The 27,134-nt window shown below is 38.9% G+C and overlaps 1 protein-coding gene across 7 annotated transcripts; it reads left to right on the top strand.

Annotated features, from left to right (window-relative positions):
- Positions 1 to 351: 351 nt before the first annotated feature.
- RCOR3 (REST corepressor 3) lies at positions 352 to 27,134 on the top strand. 7 transcript variants are annotated; one of them, XM_042789427.1, is made up of 12 exons: positions 352 to 493; positions 1,086 to 1,142; positions 6,927 to 7,004; positions 8,585 to 8,637; positions 10,331 to 10,492; positions 10,852 to 10,976; positions 12,497 to 12,575; positions 15,312 to 15,530; positions 17,230 to 17,307; positions 18,087 to 18,144; positions 23,567 to 23,808; positions 24,238 to 27,134. In XM_042789427.1, exons 1-12 carry the CDS (start codon positions 352 to 354, stop codon positions 24,580 to 24,582), a joined length of 1,638 nt encoding a protein of 545 aa, XP_042645361.1. In that variant the 3' UTR covers positions 24,583 to 27,134. The 7 variants fall into 7 exon arrangements, with proteins under 7 accessions (XP_042645361.1, XP_042645360.1, XP_042645364.1 ...); XM_042789426.1 differs by having other exon boundaries at positions 12,497 to 12,593; XM_042789428.1 differs by lacking the exon at positions 352 to 493 and adding an exon at positions 653 to 683 and having other exon boundaries at positions 12,497 to 12,593.

The following is a 27,134-nucleotide window of genomic DNA, read 5'->3' as shown; positions in this document are numbered from 1 at the left end:
TCCCCCCCCTCCGCACCCTCCCTCCGGAGGAGCCCCGCGGCGCGGCAGCGGCCCCGGTATCAGCTCGGGCGGAAAACTTGTGCCGCGCCATCGGGGCTCTGCCGGCACCCCCGCCCCCCTCGGCTAGATCCGGCCGGGCCGGCGCGGAGGGATTCCCGGGGGCTGCGCGGTGCCGGGGGAGGGGGGGCGGTGTGAGGGGGGAGGAGGTGCCGGCGCCGCGGCGGCCCGAGGGGGGGGCGGGGAGGGGGCAACATGGCGGCTCTGTATTAACTTCCCCCCCCTCGGCAGCCCGCGCTGCCACCGCTCTCTCCCGCTCTCCGCCCCCCCGCTCCCCACCCCCTAAGCCCTGACATGCCGGGCATGATGGAGAAGGGAGCGGAGCTCTTGGGGGGCAAGAGCCGGGCAGCCCCCAACGGCACCAAGAGCAGCAGCCCCTCCAACGGGCACTACTCGGAGCCGGAGAGCGGCGGTGGCGACAGTGGCGACGAGCACGGTGCGAGCCTGGGGCCGGCCCCGGGCCGCCCCGCCAGCGGGGGGAGGAGGAGGAGGAGGAGGAGGAGGAGGAGGAGGAGGAGGAAGAAGGGGGGGGGGGTGGAGGGGCGGTGAGCCGAGTCGAGCCGCCTCCCCTTTCCCCGCGCCGGTGTCGGGGCGGCGCGGGCGCTGCCGCCGTTTCACCGCCGCGCGTCTGTACTGCGGCGGGCCGGGCCGCGGCCGCGGAGGGGTGGGGGGGGGGTGGTGCGCGGGATCGCGCGGCGCGTCCCCGTGGCGGTCCCCGCGGTGCTTAACGATGGGGAGTGTCTCCCGGGAGCCGCCGCCGCCGTCCCCATTGTTCCGCTGAAATAAACTCCCCCTTCTCCCCCCTCCCTGCCGGTCGTCGGGGCTTAATCCGCGGCGGCGGGCGGGGTGGCGGGGGGGGGAGGTGGCTTATTCCGCACGGCCGCGGCGAGGCGGTGGGGGGCTCCCGGGCGGCGCGTCCCCCAGCCCGCCCGCCCGCCCGCCGCACGGCGGTAGCCTGGGACGGCGCCCGGGGACACCCAAGCCGTTAATTTCTCTTCCCCCCCACTCCCCTTCCCTTTGCGTTGCAGATGTAGGAATGAGGGTCGGAGCGGAATACCAGGCGCGCATTCCTGACTTCGAGCCCGGTAAATCGCTTTTCGGCGGTAACCTGCCATCGTGCCGCCGCCGCTCCCGTGGCGGGAGGGGTGGGTTTGGGGCCGGGGTGGGCTCGGCTCGGCGCTCTCCCGGCGGTGGCCGCGGGGTTGGATTTATTTTGCTTTTGAGCCTTTGTGTGGGCGAGCCGGTGCCGGCGGCGGGAGGCTGGCAGGGGCAGCGGCAGCTCCCCGTGCCCCCTGGGGCGGGGGGGCATAGCGGTGGGAAATTTTCACTCCATTATCAGCCCTATTATGTGTATCCGGCGGGAGGCGGTGAAGCAGAAAAAAAGGTTGGATGCTTTTTTTTTTTTTTTTTTTTTTTTAAAAAAAAAAATCCTTCCTTAAACCATAACGTGTATAATGTGTTAATAAGGTGATTTACAGATGTTTGCCGAGGGGTAGTGGCGGCTGTGGGGCAGGGCTGGGAAGTGATGCGCCCTGCCGGAAGCGGAGCAGACCTGGCTGCGGGCGGGAGGCGCTGGGTGGAAGATGCGCTCGGTGGGAAACTCCTGCCCCCGGTTTTGTGTGCTGTAGTAGCCTCGCTAGCCCCGCTGTTGCAGCCTGAGCTGCTCTCCTCTGCCTTCCTCGCCCCCTCCAGCCCCGCCCCGAGGAATACCGGGTACGCTCGCATAGCCTGGTACTCGGTTTTAGCAAGTTCATTGCTAGAATGCTCTCTGGCGTTACTACGCTGAGCAGTGAGACCGGAGGAGCGTTTATCAGTTTTGCTGTAGTGGTCAGATGAAGCCTATCTACTTTCCTGTTCTCCAAACAGGCTCCATTGGTGTCAGATGATTTCCTACCGGAAGAGGATTGGGCCAGAGCTTCTCACATAGTGCCTCCTAAAGCTGGAGCGAGCCCCTCTTGATGGGCGCAAGTCACCACAGGCCAAAGAAAAGGCCTGGAGAAAGAAAGGGGGAGGGTGGGATTAAATGGATGCATGATCTTGGCATAAGGGAATGCCTTTCCCCTAGAAAGGAGCGCATAGTCTAGGTCTCTTTGTTAATAAGACTAACCGTTTACACCCTTTATTTTTACACTGACTACATAAAAATAAACATAAATAAAAATGATCGTTTCTAACATGCAGCCTGGGCTTGTTTTTCCTACAGGCCACTTAAATTAGAAAAACACATAGTGTTTGTTTTTCTTTTGATTAAAAGAACGCTTCACCCCTTGTAGGACAACTGAGGCTCTGTGGTTCCAATTTTGTAAACTATATATGTGGTAGTATCATTACATTTGTAACTACAGAACTAATTTTATGTTCTCCTATAATCAGATTCTGGGGGGTGGAATTCAACTGATGCTCCTTTCCCCAATAATTGGGATTAATATATACTCCTTTACTTTATCCATTTCCTTAATGATGGAATTTTTTTTTTAATAAGTCTTGCATAAGAAACGTAATGTATATTATTGTTCTTTTTAGTCTGTATTTTAATTATTAGGGTAAGAAGATAGTAACTTCTGGGGGAATGCCTAAATCTTACAAAATTTAAAAAAATAAAAAAATCCATAAAGTGTAAAAATACAACACATTCTTACTGTGCTAGCAGATTAGTTATGTGAGGAGATCTCAGCAAGATCTCATGCTTTCATCAGTTTGGGGTCTTTTTGTTTTTCCAATGAGTATTGAGGCATCATTTCTTAGAGATGGAAGTATTACTGGACAAAAAGCTGTACTCTTATCATAGCTACGCTCTTAGATTACTTTTTTGTTTTTCAGCAAATGTTGTAGTGGACATTCCATCATGCTTCTAGGTTTGCATATATGGACACAGGCACTATCTCTAATTAATGCTGTTTCTTCTTTTTGAACGTTTACCAGATAACCTTAGACTGTGTGTTTATTTACAGTACTTTGAGTGGTGTTTTTTAAAGCCTCTTAAAACAAATAGGTGGGAGAAGGGAATCGATGACAGATGAAGCTAGATAGAAGTCTGAGATACAAAGTCAGCCCTCTGGTACACATGGAAAATACTAAAATGAGTAGGATAAATATCAGTCTATTGGCCTCACTTAGCCTGTGTTGAAAATTATTTGTAAGCGATGATCTGCAACTATATATTGAGTAATAAAACATTCATGATTAAAGTTGTGATGGTAATAAACTTTTTTTTAACCTGAGTTCATGTATAAAATAGGAAAATTTTTGAAGAAAAAAATGAATCAATTGGTTATCAGTGTCTCTTCAAAGAAGTGGATTGTGGTTGGAAACAATTAGGAGAAGTTAGTTTAACCATACTCTTTCTTACCCCTTATCTCACCATTCCCTTTTTACAAGCGAGCTTTCAGATAGAACTGTAAGGGAAATAGCATTTTTAATTGTCACTAGATAGTACTGCAATGAGATAAATTTTCTCACTGCAAAAAACAGTTTTAATAAAATAAAAATCCTAAATCTCCTTTCCTAATTTAGGGAGTTAATAAATCATCTCTTGCACTCCAGTTTTTGTTTCGTCCTGATAGTTTTCCTGTAGTACTTTATGTTCCTGAGGTGGAACTGTTTCTGCTTGTGCTTTTTGACCTACCTATGGATGTAGCAGTATGTTACAAAGTTGGTATTCTTATGTTGAGGGCTGTTTGCATTCTCTGGGTAAGCATAGTGGAGAATGCCATCGCTGGCAGAGAACCATACTGTCATGTCATCCACACATGAGGTAACTGCTGCAGAAGTTTTATTCTGCTCAGATTTGGACTTCTCAAAGGCTTTAGTATGAATTTTGCTTACTTAATGCTAAGATAGTTATTTTCCATTTACTCTCTTCTCAGGGGTGGGGTGTGGGGGCTGTCAAGAAGAATGTTTTATAACTTTTAAGGTCACTTATGGCATCAGTTTCTGTGTACATCCTTATAAATTTTCTCCTCTAGTCTTCCTATACAAAAACGGGCTTTCTTAAATTGACGTTATTAAATGGTGTGGTGAAGTATGTAGAATTTTTCATTTATTCCATGCCATCTGTCCTCACGTTCCCAGGTTTTTGTTTTGTGTTTTTTTTTTTTTTTATTATTATTTGTTTATTTACTGATTTATTTTTAAGGTTTCCAGTTCTTGATTTTTGGAAGTGTAGTTGTTCTTCCTGTTAGTTTCTGTGTTTCTGTTCTTACTCTCAAAGCTTAGGCTTAAGCAGATGATGGTATTTTGTATGCTGGAAGCCTATATAGTTTTAAATTGCCATGCTGCCCCACAATGCCCTTGATAAGTCTTGTATGCTTCCAGATTTTAATTTTATTCTCAGTACTTGGAGTCATGTACAGAACTTCACCATCCGTGTGTACCTAACTTCTAATGCTAAGCTGAAATTTAGTAAGTGTCAGTTTGCTGCTAGTTTCTCTATTCTGGAAGCAGAGGAGAGTGCCTGTGGGTCATCTGCAGCCAGCCCCTTTTTCTAAGTGGTATCTGCAGAGGAGGGCAGCAGCTGAAGGACAGAAATCTCTTCTGAAGTGACTTGAATGTGGGGCTTGCACAGGGGAAGACTTGTAATACTTGTGATGTAGCTCATGGTCTTTCTCTTCCTTACCGGCTTACAGCTCTGCTCTTCTAACATGCTTTGGTTAACATGTTGCCTGGTATTTCCAGCCGCAGTCCCTAATAAGAATGGATCTTGCAGCTAAAGATCATGATGCCCTTGGGATACAACACAGCCTTTTTTTGAGGAGGGGAGTGCTGCTCACTTGAATACTGAGCCACAAAGGACCAGCAGCAGTTCTCCTAAAGGCAGATCATGGTCCTGCATCTGGCGATGGAGGGATCCCTGTACTCTAGTCATAGGCATCCCGTGTTGAGAACAGGGTGCCTTCCTTTGAGCTACCTGTATGTACCCCATCCTTGCTTTCCTTTTGGTAGTGTGAAGGTGCCACCTGAACAGAAACAGTTGTCTGATTTCTTCTGGAGGAACAGCACTGCTTTAAACAGGGGTGTTTTGGTGGGAGCTGCTTGTCAGTCACGGGAGGGTGGCACCTCAACAGGGGAGTGTCACTGCATACGTGATCTCCTGCAGGTGAAAACAATTGGACTCTGAAACTAAGTTGTTTCACTTTAGTACTTGAATAATCAATACCTGACAATATCCATGATACCCACTTGTCTGCAGGTATCTTTTTTTTTTTGAAGGGAAAAATGAGGGTATACTCATGTTAATTTTTGGCATTTCTTGCTCACAACCTGAAATTCTGATACATTCTCTAGTGGTCCTGTTTTCTTCTCTTAGTGGAGTACAGTAGCGGTCATTTATTTGAGATAAAAACTGAGTGGACAAGAGAAATGTTGTGCTTGTAGCATGTTTGTATTACTCTTCATGAAACATTGCATTCCTAATGACTAAAAATAGTATGCTTTTTTGTTCTAAAGTAGAATGTTATATTAAGGAATTTATTCTTATATACCAAAGCCCTTTCAGAGTTCAGTATTGCTTCTGCCTTGAAACTGGCATTTTATGAATATATGTATGTTTTTAACTTATTGCGGAGTTTATGATGCATTTAGGCTATCTGTCTTACACATCTCATTTTGGAAGACACTTGAGTTCTTCTAGTTTTTCTCGTTAACTGGGTTTCAAGTCCATGGTCATAATGGATCTAAAGATTACAAAAATGACAGCAGATAAAAAACACTGCCAAACTGTGGAGGGAAGAGCAACAAAATGTAGTACACAATTAGAAAGCACTAAGTTGTTCTCTTTTCCAAAGCATTGATTTGCTTTTAGTTCCTTTCAATAAGATGCAAATGTAAAGTGTGGAAGCTTAAAATGGAGTGAAAAGTTACTTGTTTCACTGAATAAAAAAATCTGTCCTTCTCCAAGAAGGATGCAAGGAAAGTTCCTCTGAGGGTGGTTCCTCAAGGAATTCATACTGACACAAGTTGATAAACTGTTGTAAACAAATAGAGTATAAGAGACTTTATGTAGTAGCATATATTTGTAAAATATTCATGAAAAGTAACTACTAGTTAATGCTTTTCCTGTATTGGGGAATTTCCTTTTATTTTACAGTGTGTTTTTAAAAATCAAAGACTGTGATTTAGTGCTTTGTACAAAGTTGCATTAGTATTGCAACTATTGCTCTGTCCTGATAGGTTAGATAACTTGGACTACTTCCCTTGATACCTTAAGGTGGAAGTGAAGCACAAACAAAAAACCCCCAACCAAACCCCAAAACCCACCATAAAACAATGAAACAAACAAACAAACAAGGTTACTTTTACACCTAGCTACTTTCTGCAGCTGCACAATTTGGTTGGCTATGAAAATCAAAACCAGAGAGAGAGGGTGAGAAGAACAGAATTGTTTCTGGCACAGTTGTTCATATAGTTCCTTATTGAAAAGATCAGGGGTGGTGACTGTATTTTACCCCCTAGCTAATGTTTTTGTTTGTTTGTTTTAAGGATGCCTAAGTTAATACAGTAGATCCTGATGCTAGTGACAAATGTTAAGAGTACTAATAGACAGTCATAACTTCTGGAGGACTGTCCAACACAAGTACCTCTAAATTTTGCATCCATTCCAACTTTAGCAACATTCTTTAATGCTCCAGTTGAGGTAACCAGGATCCTGTCTAATATCCAGTTATGACTGAACCTTATAAGAGTAGTATTCAAATTCAGCCATTCGATGTCTTAAGGAAATAATGTGGAATTAATGTTGTTTGTTTTTTTTTTTTTTTTCCTTAGTATCTGGGCTGAACTTCTTAATATGGTTGACTTTTACTTACTGTCCCATGAATAGTTGTTCTCTAAATCATATTTATAAATACTGAGACTTACTTGTTTTCTTACAGGTGCCACAAAATACACTGATAAAGATAATGGAGGGATGCTTGTATGGTCTCCATATCATAATATTCCAGATGCCAAGCGTAAGTCCTTCCCTGCTTAGGAATTTGGATGCATAAGTATAACTAAGTAATTGCTTCTGGTGTGCCTGTTTGCTCTTTATTTTAAACACAGTAAAATTGCAAATTAGTAAGTTAAACACAAAGCTTCGCTTCTATTTTTTTATTTAGAGAACTCCAGGGAAAGATAACCTTCTCTTATTTTATAGTTAAGTCTTTGTTTCAAATCACACTGCCTGTGTTGTATCATCATCAGTGTCTGTGAAACCTTTAGTTATTAATAAAAGACTAAAACATGAGGAACATGCTGCTCTGAATTTCTAAGAGGAGAAGTTGCAGTAGATAAATTCAGAAAAGATGTATTGAGGCCCAGTTCAAGGGGAAATGATTGTTGTTCTCTTATCAGGAAAAACTGAGCATTTTCTCCCTTCAAAATTGACCTGAAATATAGGAGTCATCTGACTAAATGTGATCAATTATCTGTTTAATCTAGTTTAAACCTGCCTCCTATGCTAGAATTTCCCGTATGTAATACAGGGGAGTAAACTTTGAGGATGCAGTCACGAGAACCTGGTTCTCAGGACAGTTTCTACCTATTACCGGTAGTTAGAGGTTTGTTCCCTCTACATTTGAGGAAACATACCTTCTACTACTGCAGAACAGTTAGAAATAAGATACTCTACAACTATGATTATCAAACACTTTCTTCATTCCTTTGAAGTACAATTAACTCTTTGCTGCAACAGTTCATGGCAAGGACATCTCTGGTCCATTTGAATAATGAGTATATAATTATTGCCTTTTCTCAATCATGCTTCCTTTCAACTACATTTAGTTGCCACTTAATTGTGAACTGTAGAGGGTAAATGGGAAGAGTTTGTTTCTTTAAAAATAATAAAGTACCCATTGAAGATCAAAACTAGCAGGACTTAATTGCAAAATAATGGGAAGTGTTCAACTCAACTCTGGCTCTACTATAGCCAAATGTGACTTTAAAAATGTTATTGGCAAATTTGATGACCTAATTATTGATTTTTTCATATTCTTCACTGAAAACTGACTTCATGCCATGGTTAAATTAATGTTGGTCCCTGAAATCTATATTAATATCAAGGATATGCATGATCATTGATCTAGGATCCCTTTACATTAATTTTTAATATGTTTGGGAATATGAGCAGTGGAAGTAGTTCAATTTAAAACTAACCTAGGTGTCTGGACACACTCCCCAGCGTGTCTGTGTTCTTAGGAGTGGGTTCCAAGAAGATATAGCCTTTCAATAACCAGCTAGTCTCTGATTTTAAATAAATAAATTATGAGCCTCTGTGGCTTTGTTATAGTAAAAATATGGAAAAAAAAGTATCTTTCTCACTGAGAATTAGCTTGTGTAAAAAGCTTATAAAATTAAATGTTGGGTTTAAGACAGTGGGCTTAATTATTATTAATAAAGCTGTGAATATATTTAAAATTTTTGGAGGAACTAAACCTGTGCGTTGTATTCAAACATGGGAAGACTGTTTTCCCATGTTAGATGGCTAATTCTATGTCACCTTATAGCAGAACTAAAAGTGCTAAAGAATAATTCTGACATTGCTTTGTTACAGTGGATGAATATATAGCAATAGCAAAGGAAAAACATGGATACAATGTGGAACAGGTAAGTGCTATGAAATGAGAGTGCTCATTTAAAGGATTTTTTTTTTATATAAAAAAGTATAACACAACTCTTTTTTTTTTTTTTTTTTTTTCCCTTGGTTACCATTAATTAACACTGTTTCTCTTCAGGCACGGCAGCAAACACTGCAGTTAAATGGATCTGCATACAGTTGTGGTCTGGATTCTCTGCAAAAGATTGAGCTCTTTGTTTTCATGACATGCTCAGCTTGTAATGTGCACTTTTGAAAGGTTTGGTATGTTTCTTGATACACTGGGCATGTCATGCAATTGTGTGTGTATATTTACCTAGAGAATTTCTTAGGAAAGCAGCTTACAAATTTAATGTTTAATATTAGAATTCAAATATGGTACAATTTTGAACCATTTATTGTGATAGGGACAGCACTGGATAGGTTTCATGCACATACTAAAAAAAAAAAAAAGAGGCAAACCAACTTTGTTTTTTCAGAGGCAAGAAAACAGAATCAAAGTCTAGGTTTGAGAGTGACAAACAAGTTCATATTTTTTTTTTTTAATAACCTTTAGTCACTGTCCCATAAAATGTACAGGATAAAACTTCACTGGTCTGCACTTAGTTCTATTGCAATTTTTGTCATAATTTAACCAATTTATGTAAAAATTAGATTGTACAAGTGAAAACAAGTTTTGGAGGTTGGAAGATCATAACAGCAAAGACTTGCTAATCAGCTGCTATCTGAAAAAAAGGCTGCCAGTGTTACAATATCCAGAATACCTGCAGTTTGATGATGTTTGTTTATGGCTTGGCTTTTGCTAAGGGAGAGAGGGAACTGAGGGATCTCAAAATAAGTCTACAAAAAAGACTAATTTTCAAAACAACTTCTGGTACAAAATATTTGTAGACTGTTCTCAGTGGAATGGCAATTATCTTCACAAGAGGTGCTTGTCACTCGCTATTTTAACAAGAAAAGAGGTTTGTTATGTCCAGGTTAGACATCACGGAAGATGTGAAATCAGGGGTTTGGAGAGCTGATGAACAATTGGTGATCATGTCTACCCTTTATGGTTGAAACTGAGTACTTGGCATCAAATCTGTCATTGATTCTCTGGCAGAAAGTCTAATCAGCATGAAATTCTTTAAGAATATAGAGAAATTAAATTATGTAAGAAAGTATATTTAAATTTCCATTCCTTATTAGGTGCACATGACGTGGAAGTGGCCATGCTGTTATTTGTGGATTAGAGAGATGTAGAAAGACCACTCTCACTTTGAACTTTCAGACTTGCATTTTGGATGATCCTCTGGCTGCTGAAAAGTATTTTTATTTTCTTTTTTGAGTGGGCTGGTAATAAAGGCCTGAAAACCTATACAGAATTGTGTAGGTGATACATGCTTATAAAGGAAGAAAGCAGGTCAGATTTGAGACTATCAGCCTAGTTCATGCTACTTCAGAATTACTGCTGCCATGCCAACCTTAAATTGTCTAGATTTCATACCTTTAATAAAGTACAGATGTGCCCACTCTTCATATCATCTCCAAAGAGAATTTTGTAACCTCTAGTACATAGCCAATAGAATTGTAAATACATTTTTGAGAAGGGATTCTGATAGTCATATTTTATGTAAAATAAATAAATTGCCTTTTTTTTATTTAACTTGTCTTAACATTTTAGAAAGTTGACTAAATCCAAAAAGGGACTATTTCTTTTCAAAGGCTCTCGGCATGTTGTTCTGGCATAAACACAATATTGAGAAGTCCCTTGCGGATCTCCCTAACTTCACTCCTTTCCCTGATGAATGGACAGTTGAAGATAAAGTCCTGTTTGAACAAGCATTTAGCTTCCATGGAAAGAGCTTTCACAGGATCCAGCAAATGGTAAAGTAATATTTTTATCAGAAGCATTAAAAAGTCTAGATGCACTAAGAACAAAGGCTCCTGTTGGACTAAAATTTCATGTTGATTTCTATGTAAAAGCTTCAGGAACAATCTTGAATATAAGGTTCAAGTTAATTTTATCATGCCTCTTGGACCTATAGCTTTTTCACTCTAATAAAAAAAGCCTCTCCCCCCCACCTCCCCCTTTTTAAAAAATGTATACAAAATATAACCCTCCTTTCCATCTCATCCATACATTTAAAATACTTGGGTAAAGGTGGTTGTAAATAGAGCAGAATTATGATCTTGGATGGAATTCTGTTTTTAAAAAGTATCAATATGTTAATGAATTCTTCTAGCTTCCAGACAAGACTATTGCAAGCCTTGTAAAATATTACTATTCTTGGAAAAAAACTCGCTCTAGGACAAGCTTGATGGATCGGCAGGCTCGAAAACTAGCTAATAGAAATAATCAAGGTGACAGGTAAGTTTTATGTTCTTAAGTAGCTAACCAGAGACAGAAGTCTTTCTAGGTGAAGATGTCAGAATAATTTCCAGCCATTATGTTTCAGCATGAACCGTGCTTTTAGGTTTGAGCATATGTGGTGATGTCTCTGCTTTTAGCAAGGGATTGGGTACCTGTGCTTTAAGAACTATATCACTCCAGTCGGTGTGAGTTGTAATGACACACTTGAGTGCTTTAATGGATAGCTGTGAAAACAAGGGTTTAAGAACACCTGAAGTTTGAGAACGTGATTTAGAAATAATGCTTTATTTGAGAAGTCTAACCCTATGTTATTATGTGGGCAGGAGAGTGATTTTGTGGATGTGGGGGTTTTCTGTTTTTTTTTGAACTAGAATGGAATTAAAACTGAAAGATCAACCATTGCAAAGAGCTGTAGCAATTAGAATGACCGAGTACTGTTTTATAACAAAATCTTTTATAAATTCTAATTTTAGGAGACTTAGAACTGCTATCAGTCAAAGAAAATTAGACCTCAAAATAGCTTTAAATTGTCTTGGATAGAAGGGAATGACGTTTCCTCTAGTTACTATAAAATTAAAATTATGTTGCACTTAGTGTACTTAAGTATTAACTTGCACTTTTTTAAAAGTGATTTAATATGTTGAATGTACAAGTAACATAATCTTGTTTATATTGGAGAGTATGATTTTACGTCTGTGGAAAACTGCTTAGCTAGAGCAAAAGAGTATTTAATTATAAGTTGTTGAAAATAACTCCTGAAATCTAAAATTCATATGTTTACTTAGTGACCCTGTAGCTAAAAAATTACAGAAGAAAATCAATTTGCTTCTAATACAGCATTTTGGTGTTTTTTTTTTTTGTAAAAACTAGACATTTTTGTGGTGTTTTTACATTCATTTATTCAGAAATTATATTGTGTGAATGGCATGATTGGACTTGACTAAACTAACTGTTAACTTTTCAACCTTTTCTCTTTGATTTAATTTAGCAGATTTCATTCCCCTCCCCCAGACTGCTTGATCTTGAGTACTTTGGTGAAAAAGCAGTCCTGTATTTTCCCATTTTATATTGTTCCCTTTTGCTCCTCAGAGACTTCAACAAGGGTTTATTCATCCATCTGGTACAGTGGTTTGAAAATTGAGCTCTTAAAACTAACGTGGCAAATGAAAGGTTATTTCTAGCCTTGGTATAGTTGACCCATGTAAGTGTTCATGCTGGCACGAGTGGTTGAATTGAAGAAAGGTGACACCAAATTCTTTGGCAGCAGTACCAGCACTGCTTAAAGTAATTTTGAAACTATGGTTTAGAATTGCTTGTTTATCATAATAATTATTAGAATTTAATAAAATAAATATGTTTTTAACAGCTGTCTTTTGTAAAGCTACAAATAACTTTGAGATGCCATATACTTAGAGAAGGTATCTTAGAGTAGATATTTCTGTCTTACCCTAATACATATTTATATTTGGGGTTAAAAAAATAGATAAAATGACCAGCTGCTTATAATCTGTTCTCAGTGATGATGACGTAGAAGAAGCTCATCCAATGGATGGAAACGATAGTGATTATGATCCAAAAAAAGAAGCCAAAAAGGAGGTAACAGATAGCTTAACGGTGAATGTCAGTTTGTTTGTTTTCTGTCAATGTGTTACTGTGAATAATATGACTTGTAGTAAAGAGATTTAGCTTGCAGCCTGATGAAATCACAGGGGTTTTGGGTGATCAAGATCTTGACAACTTCCAATTGAAACAAAATTTTATCATATATTTTTGTCATTCTGTGGACATAAATGTATCTCTCATTACCTTCAGCATCTCCTGAGAGATTTTCAGGTTTTATAGAGATGTATGCTATTGCTACCTGGTAAAACATTCCTCTGTCTTGTTAATATGTTTACAGTTTTAGTGGTTGTGCATTATTGGAATCTAAATGTTTTCTTTGCATTTTAAAATTAAATGACATTTTTTTCATTAATAACTTTTTTGTTCTTTCAAAGGCACAGTGTGGTTATACATTTCAACTAATATGTGGCTTTACTGAGACGATTTCTACTAATAAATGTAGAGAAAAATACTTTTGTCTCTAATGAGCACTTACTGTTAGCTATTCAGATAAGTGCTGTGTATGGAGTATGTTCAGGTTTGGGGGTCTTTTGGTGTTCTTTTGGTAAACATTAAGTTATTTATGAGCAAGACTAGAAAAACACAGTTAAGTGTGTAAACATTTGATTGTTTCCTTGATCAACTTAAGGCATTTGTGATTTTCCTAAAATAAGACGGTTTGTGCTTCTTGAGAGTATGAGAGGAGAGGTAGTACAAAACCTCAACATTCTGATGAAGTGGTATCTAAGATTATTAATAAACTTTGCAGTTCTAACAAACATTATGTTAAGTAAAAGACTGATAGGTTTAGATTCCATTCTCAGCTTTGCAGTGACCTTCAATGTATCACTTTAACTGCCTCAGGGGGGAAAAAAAAAAAAAAACAACAACAATTACAATTGCCCTTTTCTGTAAAAGAGCTTGAGATTTTAATTTTTTTAACATGCTAGGATATGTTTTTTAGAACTTGAAATGGCACAAGGTCTGATAATGAACCTTTTTACTTTTCACTCTACTGTTGTAAGAATGTTCTTGAAATCTGTTGATTTGAGTTGCAGCCTAAGCCATTTCTAAATAAGGGCTATTTTGTTCAATTTACTTTCCATGGTTATTGTATGAATCTCTACATGCAGTCCAGAATTAAAGTGGTACGTTCATAAACTTCTAGGAACAGGACAAATAGGTTTGCAGTTTCTGATGGGCTATTTGGATCTACGTAAGATAATGTTGTGATCTAATGTTTTTGATAGGATTTGTGTGCTTTCACTTCCTAAGCAAAATAAACTGAGTAGGCTACCTGAACACCCAGAGCAATGGAAACTTTCTGTTACCAGAGAAAACTAAAACAAGCCAAACACTCTATCTTAGCACAAAAGCTTGAGAAAATATTTTCACTTTAAATCTAGATTGAACAGACAGGAACTGCAATTTTGTGCTGAAAGAGCAATACAGAACAAAAAAAAAAAAAAAAAAAAAACACAAATTATTTAAATGGGCCGGAAGTAAACTTAACCTTGGGATTTCTAGATGTCAAAGATGTAAGGCTCTATATCCACTTCCCAAGAAAGAGCACGTATCTTAAGGGCTTTTAAGATGGCCTCTGTGAAGCCTGTGGACTGGATTAAGATGTTACATTAGCTGGGAAGAGAATGTGGCAGAAGGTAAAGCGTAGTAGAGCAAAATACTGTTTGCTGATCTGTACTAATGCTACAGAGCGTAATAATAATGGCTGCTGCAACTTGCTTTCTCTTCACTGTGATCAGATGACCACCTCCTCATAACCTGCATGGATGCCAGCAGGGAGGAGCAGTAGGAAGCTGCTTGAAGTAGCAAAAAGCCTGAATCCCATCTCTGTTCTGGTATCAAGCATTGCTTTGAATTGGAAAATCCCTGCAGGGAAAGTCATTTTTGCTTCTCTACTCCTGGTCTGTAGGGAACCTACCCGGTTGCTCTGTGGGAGTCGCATGCAGACTAGCTGTTGTGCAGCAATGCCAATTGAAGACAAAGCTGAAATTTTCAGGTGTTCAAACTTATCAAAACAGCAGTTACAAAGAATCCCATCTCTTCTTTACTATCCCTTTCCACTTCAAAAAAACAAACCACAAAGGCTTAAGTTTGCTAAATTACATGGATTTTTATGATGACTGCAAAAGTACATTCCTCCTCTCTCTTCCAAATCTCAAATCCCCTCCCAAAGCAAACAGCACTATCACTGTCCATAGAGTGCTTGCAGCAGGGAAAATGTCATCTGGCATTTTGTCCATCTTGGTTGACTTTCTCTCATTCTTCTCCCCTAATCTTCACCTGAACTCTTCATATCTGATGAGAAATAAATATGTAAATTCACTAATTACTTGGTTTAAACATGTAATATATATATATATTCTTTACCTTCTGCATACGTAAGAGGTTTTCGATTTTTGCCCTTTTTTACAGTATTCGGACTGTGATTTCTATACCATTTATTGTATTTTCAGCTGTGTTTAAAAAAAAAAAAAAAAGTTTTGAAAAATTGGTCTTTCTAAGACTAATGCAGGCTTATCCAGCAAATGACTGGTATGCTCCACCAGCTTATCTGAAAGACGTAGTTTGGATACTACATGCAGAGGAGAATGTTAGCTTTAGGGTTTTTTTGTCATAAATATGACATTACAATGATATGTGATACTTTTATAAAGTTGTGTAGAAGATAATGTTACTCTTTAATGATTTATTTCTTGTAAATTAAAGGGCAATAATGAGCAGCCTGTTCAGACCAGCAAAATAGGTCTGGGTAGAAGAGAGTATCAGAGCTTGCAGCATCGGCACCATTCTCAGCGTTCCAAATGCCGTCCACCAAAAGGCATGTACCTGACCCAGGAAGATGTGATAGCTGTTTCCTGTAGTCCCAATGCAGCCAACACAATTCTTAGACAGCTGGATATGGAACTAATCTCGTTAAAGCGACAGGTACCATGGGTTATTGGTCTTGTTTTGTTTTCATCTCTGATTGTTCTGATTGTAATGATTTTGAAGATTATCTGTGAAGATTCTGAAACTTCTTTAATGTGAGTCTTCCTAATTTTATTCCACAGTTATCACCAGAAAAGCTGGACACTAGCCGACTAGCTATTCTTTGGTTTTGTTTTTTATATTCATCTGCTTTTCTGGATAACATGAAACAAGATGACTTCCTTTAAAAAAAAAAAAAGCGGGGGGAGGAGCAGGGCAGGGAGTATGGCATGAAAACAGTGTTACAGATTTGGGTCAGGAGAAAACCGAAGTCGCATTTGATTTGATTTCTGGTTTGGTTTTTTTTTTTTTTTTAATTTTGCTAAAAGTATTTGTTTGACAAGTGAGAATAAAACCAGTGAAGCCATGGAAGTTACATATGTTATGCTTGAAATTGTAGCTGTTTTTCTGGATGGCCTTCCCCACATACCATGAAAGTTGGGGGGTGGGGGAAAATCATGGGCCTAGTTATCTTTGTTTGAATTGATGAGCTTTCTATTTCTTATTAAATTTAGAAAAACTTTGTAGTCTTCACCTTTAAGAGGACAATTGCCTGCATCCTTTGCATGAAGAAGTTAACTTTTGGCACTGAAAGTTGAAACACAGAATCTGTTCAGCTTTTAAGAGTATAGCAGTATGTGCATGCTTGCTTTCTAGGAGCCATAAGGCTACAGTGTCACGACTTATCTCCTGGAATTTCTGCCGCCTTATAGACTGCTAAGTGCTGCCATGGTGCAAAATCATGGAGTGAATAAAGGGTTTCATGGGGTTTTTTGCTCCCTGGTATTCTTTTACAGGAGAAATATGCTTCTTTCTGTCACAGCAGGACTCTGGGGCTAAATAGCATAGGTGGGTTTCACTCTTTAGCCTAAGTGTAGGTGAGTTACAGCCTTGAGGTTGTGTTTCTCTTTTTTTTCTTGCAGTGATCTCAGAGATGCAGCCTTTGGAATGTCCCACTGAGTTGTCTGCTTTTGTGTCCATACTTAAGAGCACTTGTAATAGCTGTGCACCATAGTATGCAAAACTATTTTCTTACCTATGTTACCTTATGTGCATCGCTGTCAGGTTTAAATGGTTAATAGATATGTGTATGTATGATTTGGAAGCTCTCTCCTTTTTATAGACTAAGATATTTTATTTAAATATTTTAAATCATTTCAAGAATCACCCCTAAAGGAAATCATGATGATCTAAAGCCCTTAAAAAGCAGTCTGTCAGAAGGAACTAACTGGAAACATATCTTTTTTTTTTTTTTTATTTCCAAAGTGCTTTTTGGAGAAGGAAGACGTTATGTATACAGTACATCTCACTTAGATTTCTAAAACCCAAGTTTTGTGTATAGATTATTTTGCATTATTCTTCAAGAACTTATGCATCATTATAAAAACTTGCTTGTTATGTCCTGCTATTAATATTCCTGCAGACAAACTGTTCTTTTGAAAGACTGGTTTAAACATTTTTCTCTCCGTAGTAAACTGTGCTGTTTTGTTTTTTGTTTTTGTTTTTTTTTGAAACAGTTAAAAGTAGTGAAGCCTTAAACCGTAATATTTCTCTTTCTAACTTAGGAGGTACACTTGTGGCAATCCTAGTGAAGATATATGTGTAAAGTGACCAACTTTCTTTGTGGAGCTGATTAACTTTGTTGTTTTTGACCAAGGTTCAAAATGCTAAGCAAGTAAACAGTGCACTTAAACAGAAAATGGAAGGCGGGATTGAAGAATTCAAACCTCCTGAGGTAAATCAGAATAAATATTAGAACTTGTGGCCTTGCACTTACATTAGTGGGAAGCTACAGAAATGTGTTTTGCTGCAGCATAGTGTTTGTATTTCAGCAGCAGCTTAAATAGGATCCATTGAGTTACATGCAGGGGTGAGTGTCTTCTTTACAAGAAATTAGTGTTAGGCTTTTTTATGGCAACTGGCTGAATAAAGAAGCAGAAAAAAATGAAATGGTCATGTCCATTCATGACAATAGGGAGCTGAAATTTAACCCTCATATACAAGGTGTTTTTCTGATTAAAAGTAGGTAATAGAGATTACTAGCAGTAAATTCTATGTTCTGTGTGAAAACATGAGTATGTATACATTTGGGCACCTGAAGGGAATTATCTATTACTACTGAAGTTCTCTTTTAGCTTGTTTTAAATGCTTGGATATGAAACATAACGTGAATGCAAAACACTCCAGACACCATGTCCTAATAGTTCAGATATATGTAACTATAAATTCAAATTCTGTCTGCATAAAGATCATTAGCTTGTGCATAAGTTACGGTACATTAAGAACTTCAGTAAAACAGAGGAAAAACTATTGGTGTAGTTCTAAGCTCAAATTCTTAAATGCTACTTCCTCTTCATGAAAGCAATCTTAAACTGTAAATTTATGGCTTATAAGCAAGAAAATTTTACCTATGTTACAGAATGTAGTGCAACTGAAACACATTCTGATGCTCAGATATTGTGCAGCTGTTGAAACATTTTAATGATCTTTGTGCCATTTTTCTAATTTTAATAGTCTAATCAGAAAATCAATGCCCGTTGGACCACAGAAGAGCAGCTTCTTGCAGTACAAGGTATGTTAATAGTAGTAGTGACTTGAAATCTGATGCAAAGGATTTGCAGAGGCTTGTGTTTACATTTCCCTCTAATGAAAAGCTAAACTTTATCTGGTCTTACAAGAAAGTCACTGGGAAAACAGCAAAACTAATGAGAATATTTAGGGCATTCATTCAAGCAACATGGCACTAGTCCTTCAGCTACACATAATAAATCCCAAATAGAAAATCTAAGCTGGGTTTAACAACTGTAATAGTGCCAAAAAGTCCCTTCAATCATCTTCTAAATCACCTTACATGAATTTCTATAAAGTGGAAGGCTGAAGTAATAATTGTAATAAAATTTGAAGCAAACACTTAAGACATCTGTCCGTATTCTTAAAGTAGGAAAAAATGGAAGTAAAACTGCTTTACAGTTACTTTTCTCTGTTCATGAGGGAATAACAGAGCAGATATCTACCCAGTAGAGGCCTTTTAAGAGTTTGAAGCTGGATATGGATACCTGACTAACAGTCTTACTGGAGAAAAAACATTTTCTAGTAGGCTACTGATACAGCTAATTTGCAGTTATTTCATTTATATGAAGCAAAACTGACTCTTGTCTTGCTTTAACATGTGCTGCCTAATCAAGCAACATGCAAGGGAAGTATCTGAAGAGCCTAACACTGTCTTGATGATACTATATATTGATTCACCTCTATGGAGCATCTTATTTAAGATAATATAATTGGCACAATTATACGCATCTGCTTTATTTCTCTGTATTCTCCATATTTAAAATGAAAGACTGAATTTTAGTATAAAAACTTCGGATTGATCAGGATATCAGTGTACAGTTGTCAGGTGTGCCATATCTGGTGGTTATTAGCCTGATGACTGAACATAAAGTTAGGTTTATTTTGAAGCATGAATGGAAATGCTGAAGCGCATGGTGTGTTTGAAGTAATGCCTCTCCACTTACATGCCTCAGACTGGGAGTTGCATTTGCAAGCAGTTTTCTATCCCAAGTTCACCCTCTCAGTATTGCTAACAAGCTTACTTTTTTTTTTTTATTTTGTTCCTGAATGCAACTGAAGGAGATGCCTATCTTTAATATGATAGTCTAGTAAGTAGAATGATTGCTGGAGAAGTGGGGAAAATCTAGGTTCACTGTGCCTGCATTAGCATGAAAGGATTCAAACTATCTTGCATTTTTGTAGTTTAGTTACTAGAGCTCTCACTAAGTTTGGGAAGTGATAAGAATGCATTTAGCTTTTGCTAAGCTATGGCACTATGTAACCAACAAGGTAAATAAAATGGGAGCATGGGCAAAAGAGAATGAGGGCTGGCGATGAGTCCCTGGAGAGGAGTTCTAGTCTTCTGGTCTCTTCCCCAGGGAATGTTTCATGTTTTATAAAGGTAGTCAGCCTCAATACTTAATGGTGGGGTGAGAAATGAGGCCTTCTGGAAGAAGCCTGTTTTTCTTGAATTTACAAGTGCTTCTTATATGTATTGTTTCCTTTTTAGTCCCCTTCCTTTGCCACTGTATAACATGGAGATGGTAGAGAACTTTAATGCCAGAAACTAAGTATTTTTATTATCCCTCCCTTACCTACTGCCTGATAGTAGAGTCTCCCTCCTGGAATGAGAGTGCTGTAGGTACTAATCTCCTGTCGCTCAGGCTAAGGACCCTGATCTCTCGCTTCAGAACAATTGCTTCAGCTAGTAGACTTGTGCATGAGGGACCCACACTGTCTTTTCCCCTGATTCTGTTTTTAGAAGGTAGCCATGGTTGCTGTACTAAAAGCTACCGTAATGCGTGTTAGGTTTGAACTTGGAAGTTGACTTGAGCATGGGGACATTTAGTTTGTACATGTAAACTAGATTTATTTCATCAAATGTATTGATACATTTTGGCAGGTGCTTTTAATAATTTTACAGAAATCATAAGCGTTTAAGCAGGTAGGTGGCACTTCTGTGATTTGTTCACTTGAATTCAGACATTAAACCCAACCATGGAAATCATAAAAATAATCTGCAGTAATATAATTTTGGTACTGTTTTTCCTAAACATGAAAAAACTTTGTTATCTGTGGGCTAATCTCAAGAGATTGGCAGTAACTGAATAGGAGGTAATGAAAAAACCCACCTTAAAATAGAACTGCGTGTATAATCTTAAAAGCAGTGTGGCTCCCTGCACTGGGCTTGTGGACTCAAATTTAGGATCTCTGAGATGATCTTTTGCAGTATAATTTATCAGGTTACTGTTCAACTTTGTCTGAATAGTTACTGAATGTAATGGGCCAGTTCATCACTTGAGGTGGTTTTAAGTTACAGACTTCATGTATAGAAATGTATGATCACAATCATCTTTTCAAACTAAGATCTCAGCCATATGAAAATTGCAGTTGCAAAAATGTTTTAAGACTTGTTCAAAACAACAGAACTTTAACTGAAAAGCATGGCTTTCATAGCATTGCAGTGGAAAATAGTTGGGACAACCAGGATCTAACTCTGCGTAAGGTAGTTGCCAGGAGCACTGTAATCCCATCGCAGTGGAACTGCAGCTCTCACAACCCAGAGGTTGCCGTTAACTATTTCTGCCTCGTGGTGCTGTATTATACCTCTTCGGACCGAGGCTAATGTTTTCTGTGCCTCTCAGTGTTTGCTGTGCTGCACAATGTTAAGCAGCGTAGAAAGCATCAAACTTGGATCTGTGAGTTCCTCTGAGTTAGACATTCAAGATGAAGCATTGTAATAGTGAGCATGCACTTGTTCAAGTGCACTGTTGCAACTGAGCAAAGGTTTGAAGAGCTTGAAGGATTCCAGTGATCAGGGCTACTTTAAAATGAGCCAGGAGAAAGGCATTTGTACATGTGAAGTGAGGCTACACAGTCATCTTTTTTTGAGCTTCACTTTCACCAACATAATAATATTATTCTTATTGAATAACAGACTAAACACTTTAGAAATAATTTGGGCAGTGTTTAGCACAGAATTTTTATGAGGATATGTAATATGCACTGATTTGAAAGGGATGATGGATTGGCATCAGCTCTTACAGGTATTCTAGCACCTTATGCATAAAGCTTCCATAAACATGTATTGAACTTCCTTTGTTTCTGGTGTAGCTTAAAAGGGTTTTACTACATCATGCGTAGAAATCACTGTGGTGATGCTAGGGCAGTGCTAAACAACACGGAAAAGAGTCCAAAATGAGTAGTGCTGCATGTAGCTAAACTAAGGAAATTTTATGTTCTTTAGATATTTCTTATAGTTGGGCCCTCAGTGAAGGCAAAACACACTGTTTTCAGGCTGTTTGCTTGGAAATAGGCTTTAAGACCTTTTTTTTGACAACTTTAGCTGAAGTTAGCCAATAGGCTCAGTCGTTTTACAGATTAAGGTATAGGAAGAAATACAGACAGCATATTAACAGGCCGAAATCATTAGGTCTCAAGCAAACATGTGCTTTGTTCTGCTGGGCACTTTGTTCACTTTGTTAATTGTACAGGATGTTAGATATGTTGCAGTGGACATTTAATGATCATTATAAATTAGTAAGGGTGGTAATGGCAGGGCAATGAAAGAATATTAAAACACTGGAGGGAAGTGCTCAGTGGGCATATACAGCTTTTCAGGAATATAGCTGATATCTTGTACAGCTGATAAAGCGCAGTCCCAAATCCCTGTCTTTGCTTTGCCTAGACAGGTGCCCTCCCACATGGCTCTGCTAGGTCCCTTGGGGTTTTTCCAAGGTTCTTGTGGTCAGGACGGTTGGATTCTTTTGTATGCTTCAGAATAGATCTTAAATAGTGTAGCCAGGCTCTTGACAGTTAAAACATCAGCTTCAGCTACAGAAATTGTTATTGTCCTGGAGCTGAGCTTTTCTCTTAAATTGCAGTGAGTGTACATTACCACATCAGAAGTGCTTATTAATGAAGAAAGCAGGAAAGAGCAGAACAAGCTGATGGTCATACTCTTCACAATTAAGTTGAAAAGGAACATAACTTTCAGATTTGAAACAACTCTCACTTTCTGAATCCTTTGCTTCACTTTCTGAAGTGAGGCATGAAATCAGGCATAAATTTCTTATCTTGTAATGAGCCAGAGTGCCTTTCCTCTAAACACTGTAATAAGTTCCGAATGAGTTTCGTTATCGGGAGCTTCACGGAAGAAGTCAAATTGTAATTCACTGATGCATAGCTGAGGGCAAAAAATTAGTCTTCAGTTTACTCAGTCTGGAATAAAACTCTGTTTTACTTATTTTAGTCTCCAAGCTTTTGGACAGTTGTGATTAAAAATATACTTTATGCAGCTAAAAGATGTGTTTTCAGATGCTGGAGAGTTTGAGGGTTTTTTTCTTAAACAGGAGAGAGAGGAACTAGGCACATACCCTAAATACAACTGGGAGAAAATCAATAAACTTCAGGTTATCATTCCAATTTTAGGTTAAAAAAGATAGAATGTTGTACTCAAGGTTTGGGGTTTTTTTTTGTGTGTGTTACATGCAAATGTAGTTTTAGAACTTTAAAAAAATGTATGTTGGGATTTTCTTGTGAAGTACTTGTAAGCAAAAGTGGCCTGCTGATGTCAATATGAAAACGAATGAAGAGAAAGTTGCAAAGATCTTCTATCATGCTGCTTCTTGATGGAGGATTTGATGCTGGAGGCTTGCGCTGGGCTGTCTTATAAACAGACACAGATAGCTTATATTTACTTACACTCCCCACAGTGGTTGTCCCAAAACCGGAGATTCTTCTACCCAGCTCAAATGGTGAATGAAAGCTTTAAAAAGACTTTGTCAGGTGAATGCTTGCCAGTTGCTCTTTGTAGCCTCAGTAGAGCATGTCGCAAGTGCAGGAATGAGCAGTATATTGTGACAGGTATATTGTAACTTATGGAACTGTGCCCCTCTGCTCTGCCCTGTGCTTGGTCCAGTCGCTGCTGCCCTCTGCCACTCCTGCTGCACAGGTTGTGGGCAGAGAAACATCTGCATGCAGCTGGCATGGAGGGAACAGATAGAAGCTGTTAATGCTTGTCACTTGACATTTCTAGTGTTATACCCTCTTTACAGCTGTACACATATGCTTGGTCACCCTCCCTGTCCCATCTTGAACTTGCCTTGGGCTTCTGCCCTTACTGCAAGCACACTGAAGGATTTACTTAATTTGTCAGAGGCCAGATCTCTGTGGTTTTAGGTTGGGAGGCTTGGTGAGTAAGCCAGGATCTTTAAGCAGTGTGGGTAATGACCTTTTAATAAAGTTATTGATTTGTATGTTGATAGCTGTGCAATTAAAAATTATTTTGTTTTAATGGAAATTGAGGCCGCCTCCTAATTGAGAAGTCCTCCTAATTAGCGAGTCCTTGGTTTGCAGGTCCCATAGGTTCTCTCTATAAATACATCACACGTAGCTGTGTCTGACTGATTCTTCACAGCTATGTTATTTACTTTGCCTTCCAGGTGTCCGAAAATATGGTAAAGATTTTCAAGCTATTGCAGATGTAATTGGCAACAAGACTGTTGGCCAAGTGAAGAACTTCTTTGTAAACTACAGGCGTCGGTTTAACTTAGAGGAGGTATTGCAGGAATGGGAAGCGGAACAAGGAACCCTGGCTTCTAATGGTGATGCTTCTGCTTTAGGGGAGGACACAAAAAATACTTCTAATGTGCCATCAGGAAAGAGCACTGATGAAGAAGATGAGGTGTGTTTTGTGTACCAGAAATAAGTAAGCATGGGTTGAGGAACAGCATTTTATTTAGTGATATAATGTAAGGTTAACTGGTGTGGAGTGGCAAACCGCATTCTAAAGAATGATGATGAGCTTGCATAGAACTTCAGCCAATGTCATTAACCAGCTGGGAGCAGGACTGCACCTTTCATAGTGACGATCACGTTACTGTTTTATTGTTAAAATACAGTTCTTGTTCTAGAAGAAGACTCTTGCTTCATAAATATTTTTAGTTCTGCTGTCTATAATGTTTTGGTTGGTGATTTCTTTTCAGTAACTTCTCAGTTTTTTGGTTTTGTTTTTTAAATGCTGTTTCCTGTGTAGTGGACAGTGGCAGCCCAACTGCATCGCGTTCTGGCTGGGATGGCTGTTCACGCAGTCTTGTCTTTGTCCTTTGTGCAGGCACAAAGCACTCCGGCCACTCAGTGTTTAGGCCCTTCACCTCCAGCACAGGCATCTGCTCCAGCACCTACTGCTCCCATGGCAACTTTAAATCAGCCGCCCCCGTTACTTCGTCCAGCGCTTCCTGCTGCTCCTGCCCTCCATCGTCAGCCTCCGCCACTTCAACAGCAGGCACGATTTATTCAGCCAAGGCCGACTCTAAATCAGCCTCCCCCACCACTCATCCGCCCAGCTAATTCCATGCCTCCTCGTCTAAACCCAAGGCCAGTGTTAACCACGGTTAGCGGCCAGCAGCCACCCTCACTTATTGGAATTCAGACAGAATCTCAGTCTACTCTGCACTGAATAAATAAAGCAGAATTATGCTAACTCCTACATTTGAAAAATTGTATCAATGTACTTTTTTTTTTTTTCCAAATAAGGGGAGAAAAGAGCAAGCCTTCACAGGTATCAGACCAGTTTTACAGAGGAGCAAGCTAATAACTAGAAATGGAACCACAAGAATGACCACCTGTATAAAAATATTTTTACGTCGAAGACTTGTACAGCAAAACAATGCCTCCAATACAGCCCTCCTCTATATGAATAACTGTTGAAGGAAGCTAACTTCTTAATTGAATAAATGTTCAACACACCAAGATTTTGTTTAACTGATTTTTACTCTATTTATTTTATTACAGTTCTTTGTAGTCAAGCATCTAACTACAGGAAAGTAGGGCAAATCTAGGAATAGATAATATTGTAGGAGACTTAAATGTAGCGTTGGGTTTTTTTTGTGTGTGTGAAGTTTTTTTATCTTTTAGTGCAAAAAAAAAAAAAATGGCCTTAGGTTCAGAATTTTTGGCCCTGTTTAGATAACAGTAGAAGCATTTCATGCACTTGTAAAATGTAGGTGTTTCTTCTTCGTGTTTTTCCCAGAGCAATTTTTCTTGTTTAAAAAGGTACTGTCTTATTAAATACTCCTCTGAAAGAGTATTCTGAAGACTCAGTGAGCTATTGTACCAAACTTATTAAATCTCATATGTGTTCTGCTCATAGAATTTAACTGAAAACACAAGTCCAGTTTCCTGCTGCAATGTCTCTTGAAGGCTGGGGCGGAGAGAGAGGCAGCAACTTCCACCACCCAGGGGGATGACAGGAGAGGAACCATATAGCAAGACCCATTAATTTGTTATTCCACTAATTCTTCCAATTTAAGTACCAGTAGCATTTAATTCCTCTGAGAACTGCTGTGTGCGGTTCATACATGTTAGATCCTTGATACATTGCCTAAGAATTTGTGAGGGAAGTCCAGAGGCTGACGGTGGTAGTACAATATTGTGGCAGTAGTTACCTGCTGCCAGCCCAGTCTTACTGTTAGCAGAAATCAGAGATAAGCATTTATTTCTGGCAGAGTTGATTAGCTGGCTTGAGGCTGTCGTGGGGTTTTTTTGTTTGCTTTGTTTTACTGACTAAGTAAAATCTGCATTTGGCTATTAATTATTGCTTCCAAATTTTAGGAGATTGAAAGGTTTTCTTTCCACTGCATTCTTGTCTAAAACATTGATTTATGTCCAGCAGAGTTTTGGGGGTGGGTTTTTTGTTTTTTTTTTTTTGGTTTCTTTTAAAAAAGTAGATGCCTCGACCCTCCGAGTAAACCAGGCTGCAAATTTGAGTAGCACTGTTTGTGTGATCTGAATCAGGCTATTGAAAAATACTGCATTTTTGTCTATATAATAACATTCACATTGACTACCATACTATTTAGAAAATTATTTTTGCTTATAGCTGAAATGGTGTTTGAAAACCCTTTTAAATCCATTCTGTTATTAACTAGATTTGCCCTTGACTAAAATGAGATTTTATTTGAAATTGGAATGTGCTCTCCCTACACTGTTTTCACAGTTAGATTGGATGGTCTAAAAATCAGTTTAGCAGCTGGCTAAGGTCTTTTTCTATGTGCAAAGGGAAGTTCTTACAGCATCAGATGCTATTTAATCTGTAAATCTAGTATTAAAGCTTGATAATTGTGGTCTGAATTGCAGTTAAGCTGTTGACCTTTATGGGTTAGTTCTTTATTCAAAAATATTTTCAGATTAAAGTTGAGATATTTTCCTTTTCAAACAGCTTTCACTGGTGTGCTGAGGTCTCATATAAAAGGTCCTTCTTACAAATTTTCTTTTGCATCCGAGTAGATACTTAGCCACTACATGAGCATCAGATGACCTGTTATCAAAGAAAAGTAGCTTTGTAAAAAAAGCACTGAGAAATTCATGGTCACTGAAACTTGTGTTCTGGGAGTCATAAGTGTCCCCTCACCAGCTACACACAAACCTGGCTGCTCTCCAGACTTTAAAACTGATATGAAACTGATTCGGTACATTTTGATATCCTAAGTATCTCAGTTTAATTGTTAACGGTGATAAGATACATCTTCAGGATTTCAATTTTTTTTTTTTTTTTTTTTAAGCATTGAGTCTCCCAGGTGTGTGTATTGTACCTTTGCTAATTTTTGTCTTGTCTCTTGTCGATAGACTTCAGTATGCAGAATGTTGGGTGTTGCAGTACAGTTGGCCACCACCAACTGCTATAAAACTGTTCAGTACATTGTAATTCCGTTTAATCTTGTTTAAATATTCTATAACTGGGCAAAGGTGCTGTATTTGAAGGGGGGAGGGAGGGTCAGAGATAGGTAGTATTTCTTAATTTACATACACTGTAGCACACAGTAGGGAACTCCTAGCATTTGTAGTACTAAATAAGTATGTACATAGCAAAATGTCTTTATTGTGTGCTTTGCAGCATATGTGCATACAGTTTGCACGTCCTGTTTTGGGGGGTAGGGTTTGTTTTAAGCAGTGTTTGCCTGGAGAGTGATATGCTTGCTGCTTAATCAAAGGATTAAAGTTTCAAAGAAA

The sequence above is a fragment of the Tyto alba genome, unplaced genomic scaffold (genome assembly GCF_018691265.1).
Source record: "Tyto alba isolate M040663 unplaced genomic scaffold, T.alba_DEE_v4.0 Super-Scaffold_16, whole genome shotgun sequence".
In the NCBI taxonomy this organism is placed as follows: domain Eukaryota; kingdom Metazoa; phylum Chordata; class Aves; order Strigiformes; family Tytonidae; genus Tyto; species Tyto alba.
This window is presented reverse-complemented; position numbering and strand designations above follow the sequence as displayed.